The following is an 8,826-nucleotide window of genomic DNA, read 5'->3' as shown; positions in this document are numbered from 1 at the left end:
TGTGGCCACAGCATTTTAATCTGCTGTCCTGGGTTCACCTGCACAAAGGCCTGATCTTCCGCTCCCGTGTTTGTGCGTCCACAGTCTCTTCTGCCCACGGCAGCCACACTGATGTTTAAGAACGTGCCTGAGCCCTGAACGTGGTTTCCTGGCCCCTCTCTGACCACGGTTCACAGCCCCCGGGGCTCCCCGCCTCTCAGTGTTTCCATTTATCACTTAACGATTCATTGGTTGTTACGTCTAATGGGTCACATCTCCACCTAGCAGAATGAGAACCCCTGCAAACAGGGAGCTTTCCTTCTGTCAGCGATGTCCCCCCTCCAGGACGGGACCAGGCACACAGCAGAACCTTAAGGAGATGTTGCTTGAATAAATGTATAAATTAAGTAGGTGACTGTGGAGGAGAAAAAAGATCCAGGTTCCCCTGGATCACAGCATGTTATCCCTCACGCTTTCTGGGGCGCCGTTCTACTCATTCATCAGCAGATACGCTCCGGGCCCACTGATGTCCCAGCGGGAATGCAGGAAGCTCTCGAAACTCTTGGGCGGGGGGCTGGCGGGGGCAAGGCCTGGGTGGCTCAGTCTGTTAAACATCGGACTCTTGGTTTCGGCTCAGGTCGTGATCTCAGGGTCGTGGGATCGAGCCCCACATCGGGCTCTGCGCTCAGCAGGGAGTCTGCTTGAGATTCTGTCTCTACCTCTCGCCCCCCACCCCCGCTCACCTCTGTTCGAGTGTGCACACTCTCCATCTCTCTCTCAAATAAATCTTTAAAAAAACTCCACCAAAGCCATCAGCAATACGGTCCTAAGTGAATGTAATGGAAGAACTCTTAAGTGTTGATTTTCAAACCACAAAACACTTTCACTAGGATGAAGTGCTGTCTCGTTAACACCCACCACACCTCAAATTCCATTCATACTGACTTTTTCAGTCTCCCTGGGAATGTAGGAAAAAAATGGGAAAATGAAAGTGTTTTTTTTTTTTTTTTTTAATAAATGAGTCTAGTCCACTGGGCAGGTTTAAGGATGTTTTATTACTGAATCAGTATGTACAAACTCTAACATGAAAATAATGAGTCACAGAATATCAGACTATTTACAGTACTTCGTTTTTACAAAATTTTTTTACAAGATTACTTCTAACATGACAGACACACACAAAAATCACTGTTTTATTACATACATAAATAAATATTGACTTGAAGTGACCAGAAGAGATGTGATCTCTATAGGCCATTGGGATGAGAAGGTAGCTGTTCTGTTATCTGCATACTACAGTATAATTAAGGAAAGAAAGAATAATTACATACAGACCTCTGTTAATTACTCTGTAAATTGTGTAACTTGCTAAAATACTCAGTAGAGGTAAGAAACGGAGTCTGGCCATGCACAAGCATAGGTAACAGTCACCGTCTTTATGCATTTATTATTTTAAATGAATTATAAGAACATGCAACAGATACTCAGCCTTTGTGTGCTGGTTACAATGTGAGGGTTTGTGTAACAAGATTGAGAGCTATTTGCAGTCCTGGGAACGAGTGAATGTAATTAGTAAATCCATGGCCCAAGGCGTAAGAAAGGGCATTAAATAAATAAGTCATTATCACAAGTGATGCTGACCGATAGGAAGGAGAAAAATATCTGCACTCGGATGACAGAGACACACGTCAGAATTCAGTCTTCCCATCAGGTGTTTGAGTGACACAATGAAAGACACAATTCAGGGCTTTGCAGTCCAATTTCCCGGCTGTTGCTCGGCTCCTGCAGTTTCCCGGGTCCCGCAGACGAGGCAGATTCTCCCGTGTTTAGTAAAGATCACTCCCTCTCTGGTGCATGGATTCTCAACCAGGGGAGGCTTACTCCCCCAGGTGTGAGTGGGCAATGTGTGGAAGACTGTGGGCTGTCACAACTTGGGGGCACCGGCGTGTGGTGGGTGAGGCCAGGGCCGCCGCTGGGCTCCCTATGGTGCGCGGCTGCGGCACCCCTGCCAGCCACACAGACGTGGACAAAGCCCGCTCTGCGTGATTACTTAGAGGTTCGTTCAGGTTCCTAGCATGCAGACGTACCTTTACACTTGAACTTTGGGCTCAATTGGGAAAAGTATGTATCACTGAATATATATTTTCTCCTATGAGAGACAATGCGTCTCCTATGAGAGAGAGACAATTTTAATGAGACATATTAGAGACTTAGCCACTAAAACAATGTTTAAAGAAAAAAAAAAAAAACCCATAGATTGTATCCCTTTATTAGGGCACTCAAATTTTTTAAATTAAAAAAAGTAATTATATCTTGGCCGATTTGCATATTATTGAAGGTCGTTGAAATTCGTAAAAGAAAGTCCTGTTTCCTTAATCATCTAATTAACAGCATTTTTCTTCCAATGATGTGAATAAAATTTAAGTTTTGTTATTGCAGAATGAGATGCTCACAGGATCAGCTTTCGATTTTGTAAGGAAGGTGTAAGCTTCAGAACCTTCATCCAAACTAAAAATGTATTTGCTCATTGTCTATTGCCCAGACAAAAGACACATAACTAAACCTTATAAAATCAAACTTCCGTAATAATTTAATATTTCGTATCTATGTGTACACTCCTGCATTTTGAACTATACAACAGTATAAAAATTTGCTGGCACAAATACTGGATTTGTTTGTGACAAATTCAGGGTAACCTTGTAGCCAATATTAGACGTCTTCATTTGTGAAAATTTGAGAATTTGACATTCAGATGCAGCTCATGACACTGGTATAAATCCTAGTTTCCGCGGAGATATCTGTGGTGTTGGGTCAAGCTTGGGGCAGTTGGAAACGAGGGGTGCTTCCGGTCCTCTCCGTGAGAAACCAGGGGACCCCGGACCACATGGGGCTGAGTCCGCCCGGACCGCGTCAGGAGCCGCGGACAAGCATTTGGAAGCCCATGCACCCTCACGCTGGTCTTTCCCACGAGGGTCACTTGTACGAAGCTACAAAACATTGCCCGCATCATCATTGTAACTCTTTGCTACCCAGGAGACAGTTTTTACTGTTTCCACATATCCATGCGTACAGACCGCGTTTCCTAAAGATACGCATCCATCTGATAATAAAAATACTCTGTCTCCATTTTGTGGCACGTTTGCCTTCAGACACTCGTGAAGTGAAGGCGTTCGAGCTGTCTCTGCATCTGCACGCTTCCAGAAACCCACAACACGGCAGGTACCCAGTGCCACCATCGTGACCCAAGAAAATGGTCCCACGATTGAGTTAGCTGCACAATGAGAGGAGGAAGCCGTTCCTTTAAGATGTTGAAATGCTGATAAATTGCTCTTTCCTCACAGAATAAACACCGACGGGAAAAATACATGACCCTTCCCTTTACAAGAACCGGATCTTTCTGCACCACTGGTGAGCCGTGAAGAGAATTTCCGCAGTGAGTCACACTCAAGGTGTGTGTGCGCGTGCGCACATACGTACATAGACACACAAACATAGATGCCTATTCCAAACCACATCCGTGGCTATTCTCTCAAGAAGAACTTGGATGAAACTGAATGTTTCTGGGTTGAAGGCTGCCCCAGTGCTCGGCAGCACCATGGACTGATGATGGGTTCTGACCCGAGTCCATGCTAGGAAGGGTCGTTTGGACCCAAGCAGTCCTACAGAATAGATTTGAAAGAATAAAGGCAAGCATACAGCTGTCCTCTATCCGTCAAAGCCTCTTGTCCGACGTTACCGAGAATATTCTAGCATTCAGATAGCTTACTTTAAGAAAAGGCAAATCTTAGTGATTGGAAAATATTCAGCGGTTGGGATTCTCACTTTAAGCAAGAGGCTCTGTAAATTTTGAGATACGTGACGTGGTAGAACAAAGTGTACCAACAGCTCTTTTCTGCATGCAGGGAAAGAGGAAAATATAAATAAGAAAACGTGTCGGGAAGGTCTCTCATTTTGTAGGATGAAGCATGAAAACGTATCCCCAGAAAAGCCTTTTCATTTCTCCGAGGCAGACTGTGGATAGCAGCGGATTCGCTGAATGCCCCCTGCTTTGGGAGCCTTTCGTAAAGCACACCTCACACACGCGATGCTCGTTTGCTTTCGTGTGAACGGGGCTCAGGGGCTTCAGGTGTGGACAGTCATAGATGGAACTTAATTGCTATATGTTTCAGGTTAAGAATAAATCACACATTATATAAATCATCTTACAAAAGATTTGAATACACAGGGCTTACAAACTGCATCACCTTATTTGATTTTGCAAATCAAAGCAATTATTTAATTTAAAAATGTTTTATTGATATACGTTATGCTTAGTATGTGTATGCACTGCGTATTTGTTACACTGATTTGTTCTGAGAATTTGCTGCTCCGAATCCAGGGAGATCTCATCTGTGCAATCATTCAGTAGAGGTTCATTCGTGGATATTCCGATTTCGGGCTCGATGGGCCTCCATTCTGGGAAGTGGGTGCCCACCCCCACCAGCTGTGAGTCACTCCTTTCCAGCTGCGTTGAGATGGGCAGAGGGACCCAGAGCACAAGGTTACACGGGAGAGGGAGGTCACGCAGGGCACCTGCTGGCTTCGTAGCAGCACGTCCGCACCGTGAAGCTCAACCAGCTTGCTCGTTCTTCGATTCTCAGACATTGAGCTGTTTAGTATCTTTCTGGAGAAGGCTTGTAATGATGAGGATGCCGAGGTTTAAGATGGGGTCCTGAGGGGGGGACAGGACATGGGGTATGAGTCATGTTGCCCTATGGGAAGCCGGGGACTGGTGGTGAAAGCATCAGACCCACAGAGCGCTCCCTCCTACATCTGCGTCTTTCCTGCTCTGAACCCCCCTCCCCTCTTTTCCCTCCTTAAGTCCATAGAACCACCGGAGGACTAGGGCAAGCTCCTTTCCTGGGGCATACAGTTCGAGAAGCAAGCCAAGGCCTTCCTCTCTCCTGGGAACGTAAACACTTCAGTAGGCATACGAAACCCAGTTTGAAAGGAGGAGCATCAGGAAAGCACTGACCCGACCCCGACGAAGGTAGGGGCCGCTGCGCTCTCCCATCCCGAGCGCTGTCTAAATTCTAGGCATGAAAACTGATTGGGGCAAATGTGCTTCTACAATTGTAAAGGTAAAACCAGGATTACTTCTCCATTTTCTTATCAACACACAAACCTTTAGGCACTGCTTTATACGTGTAAGCTGGAAAAAGATGAAGCACATAATTTAAAAATCAGCAAAAGCCTGACTATTCAGAAACAGTGGGTGACATTTAAAAAAAAAAAACAACTAGTTGACTTAGCAGTAAATCCAGTAGATTGATTTGGGTCATGTTATGAAGCAAATTTATATAGTGTATTATAGCAAAATGTGTGTAATAAAATAATCCTTAGCAAACTACTTCCTATATCGTCATATTTGAAAATCTTAAATAATTTCAGACTGATAGGAAGTTACAGATTTTTTTCCCCCTCGTAGGTATTTATGGTGTAAAAGACGCGGGGAAAGCATGGTACCAACGATGGGAAGGAGAGCGAGGCTGGCAGGGGGCATTTAAGCGGCCACCGCGCACTCATGCTGACACGGCTGGAATACAATCCCGTCCGCAGATACTCGCGGCGAGGACGAATTTCAGACCCAGAGAACCTGGGGCACAGGGATCGGTGAGAAACTTAAGTGTTTCACGCGGACTGCTGCCTGTGTGCCCCACACTCACTGTCCGCTGAGGGCAGCATGAGGTCGGGCGTCCAGAAGGTTTTGATGGTGGCCGGCCCTTCGCCTCCCGCGGTCAGCACCTGCACTTCCAGTCGGTACAGCGTGGACGGCCTCAGGTTGGGCACCGTGAGGACGTAATGGTCCTGGGAGAGGAGATGCGCGTCAGTGACCTTTCAAAAAGAAAAGGCACAGGGGGCACGCGTCCTCTGAGCGGCTTCTGCCCGGCGGAGAGCAGGTGTGACTGCACGCGGAGAGCGGCAGGGGTGCGTGCGCGGTAGGCGGGAGCGCGCGGAGAGCGGCAGGGGTGCGTGCGCGGCAGGCGGGAGCGCGCAGAGAGCGGCAGGCGTGCATGTGTGCGTCAGGCGGGAGCGCGCGGAGAGCGGCAGGGGTGCGTGCGCGGTAGGTGGGAGCGCGCAGAGAGCGGCAGGGGTGCGTGCGCGGCAGGCGGGAGCGCGCAGAGAGCGGCAGGCGTGCGTGCGCGGCAGGCGCGAGCACGCAGAGAGCGGCTGGGGCGAGCGTGTGGAGAGCTTCAGGGGTGCGTGCGCGGCAGGCACGAGCATGTGGAGAGGGAAGGGGTGCGTGCACGGCAGGCGGGAGCGCGCAGAGAGCGGCAGGGGTGCATTTGGAGAGTGGCAGGGGTGCGTGTGCAGCAGAGGGGAGCATGGGAGAGCAGCAGGGGTGAGCGGAGAGCGACAGGGCTGCGTGCACGGCAAGCGTGAGCACACGGAGAGTGGCAGGGGTGCGTGCATGGCACGGGTGAGGCAGGGGTGCGTCCACAGGAGGCAAGAGCGCGCGGAGAGCGGCAGGGGTGCGTGCACAGCAGGGAGGAGTGCGCGGAGAGCAGTAGGGGTGCGTGTGCAGCGGGGGGGGGGGGAGCATGGGAGAGCAGCAGGGGTGAGAGGAGCGCGACAGGGCGGCATGCACGGCAAGCGTTGAGCGCACGGAGAGCGGCAGGGGTGAGCGCAGGAGGGCAGCAGAAGCAGTGGCTGCCGGTACTCCGCGGGAGCCCCCTGCCGCGTCCTCTCCCCCTCCGCGCCCCGTCTGGGCAGGCCCAGACACTTGGCAGAGTAAGGCTGTGCCGAGGTGCCAGTTCTCAGGCTCACCCTTGGGATTTCATTTTTTACTCCCCAACCTAGAACTTTCCCATGGCTTAAAGTTTTCATCTGCACATCTTGTGATGTGAATTCTTGATCATCCCGATTTCAGTGAACGAGCCAACTGTCTCCCTTAAAACACAGTATCTGTCAATGCCCATAACTGAAAATGTTTATTTTTATGCCAACACATTCTTCTCAAAATTCAATAAAACCTAATACATTCATACTACTTTCTAATTCCAAGGAATTTTTCCTTCCGGACTTAAGGTTTTTTTCTTTCTTTCTCTCTTGCTTTCTTTTTAGAGCCAGGGTTGGATATCCTAAGGGCATTTTTAGAGAGGGTAAAAGCCCACACATGGGTTGTTTTTGTTTTTTTTGTTTTTTTTTTTGTTTTTTCCCAAGCAAAGGAATTAAGTGGCCTGGAAGACAGGCCAACTCATTATGGGCTCTAGCCAAATTTGAATGGGGAAAAGGGAGAGAAACAACAAGCTTCTTTTAGCTATTTTCCCCCCAATTTAACACTTCAAACAGGGCACGTCCACTTGGACCAGAGGGACACGGGGTTAACAAACAAACTGTGAAATCACCTGCATGCAAGAAAGGACAGGGGCTGCTGGAGAATCAGGGTTTATCGAGCTGACCGTGTACCCTGCTCAGAGCAGCGCTTGTGATGGGTCATTAATCCCTGCAAACTCCTACGTGGAGAAGGAGAAACTGCCCCAGGAAGGCCCAGTAGTTAGCAGGCAGCCTGGCGGGAGGGCCCCCCTCTGGCGGCAGGCGGCCGTGTGCGATGCACACAGCCGCGGGCACGGAGGAGCTGAGCCGGCACCTACCGAAGGCAGAATCTGGGAGCGAGAGATGATGCTGTTGGGTAAACTGTTCTGTCTGCTCTCGGTCGTGACCTCAGCCCAGGTCACTTGAAAGCCCGTCATGGGCTGGTAGAGGTTGGCCTTGGCCATCTTCCAGGAGAAGTGGGCCGTGATGTTCACATCTTGGACGACGAACGAGGCAGAGAGGTTCTCGGGCTTGGCGAGCACTTTGACCGGCATGTGACCTGGAGCCAGGCAGACAGAAGCACCTGCTGAGGCTGCTGGGCAAGGAGTGGAAATGGGGCCTGTCTGCACGCATCGTGGGTACTCCGGGCGGCCACTGGGGGGTAGTGGGGGGAGGCACAGGCAGGCTGAGCTCGGTCTCCACACACGGCTCCCGGAAACCACCTCTTTGCCCTACGGGGACGGTCAGTGAGCAGTGAGCCAGAGTCTCTCTTGTCCCTGCAACTTGTTGCTGGGCGCTTTGGGGATTCTTTTCAGGACGCTGCTTTGGGGGTGGAAGACGGAGAGGGAATTCTGCAACGTGGCAAGACCCAGCGGCTGCTCCAAGAGCAGACATGACTGCCACGCCAAGGGCAGACAGTGAAGTGATCGGCCGTCACGCTCAGTCACTCGGAGGAGCTCAGGGGGCCGCGCCGACCAAGCCCTGGGTGGTCGTCCCGCTGCCCGACAGAGGCCTCGGCCAGGAGGGGGATGGGTGCGGACATGGGGTCTGCGGCACTGTTGTGCGAAGCGCACGAAGGTAGCTCGCATGGCAAAGGGCCGGGATAAAAATGAAAGGAGGTGCAGAGAGTGTGCCGAAGCACGAGCGGTGCATAAATCTTTGCTTCGTTTCCCAGGGGGTAACGCTGTGAGCAGAGGACCCGTTCCAAAGCGGTAACGCCTACAGCCGCACGCACATCACCGCCCCAACTGCGCCATCGGACTGCAGTTTAGAAGGAGGGCTACTTTAGGCTTCTCCGGCCTCGCGAAGTCCGGTTTGGACACGTTTTCAACGTGTCGCCAACACCCTAGACGCGCACTTGGAAGTTGGGGTGAACGTACCTGCCTCGCCCGGGCAGCTCACGTGCTTGTAGCTTTTCCCCTTCAGGGCCGAGCACGGAGGCGTCGTAAAGAAAACGGTCTCTGCCTTCAGGCGGCCCGCGGGCCGGGCCGGCTGGACGGTCACCTTGTATTTGCAGGAAAACGATAGATCTTGAAGAATTATATAATTGTC

General features: G+C 50.6%; 1 protein-coding gene across 4 annotated transcripts in view; it reads right to left on the bottom strand.

The window, feature by feature from the left end:
• Positions 1-4,551: 4,551 nt before the first annotated feature.
• Positions 4,552-8,826, bottom strand: part of ANOS1 (anosmin 1) — a 183,998-nt gene continuing 179,723 nt past the window's right edge. For 3 of the 4 annotated variants that reach the window (XM_027608023.2, XM_027608026.2, XM_027608022.2), the window contains 4 exons: positions 8,655-8,826; positions 7,614-7,834; positions 5,685-5,853; positions 4,552-4,690 (listed from right to left, as the gene is read on the bottom strand). In XM_027608023.2, the coding sequence (XP_027463824.1) occupies positions 4,632-4,690; positions 5,685-5,853; positions 7,614-7,834; positions 8,655-8,826 (621 nt within the window). In that variant the 3' untranslated portion in view covers positions 4,552-4,631. The remainder of the gene's footprint in view (positions 4,691-5,684; positions 5,854-7,613; positions 7,835-8,654) is intronic. The other variant, XM_027608025.2, reaches the window with a different exon arrangement.

The sequence above is a fragment of the Zalophus californianus genome, chromosome X (genome assembly GCF_009762305.2).
Source record: "Zalophus californianus isolate mZalCal1 chromosome X, mZalCal1.pri.v2, whole genome shotgun sequence".
Classification (NCBI taxonomy): domain Eukaryota; kingdom Metazoa; phylum Chordata; class Mammalia; order Carnivora; family Otariidae; genus Zalophus; species Zalophus californianus.
The sequence above is the reverse complement of the archived record's forward strand: the minus strand, read 5'-3'. Positions and strand labels throughout refer to the sequence as shown.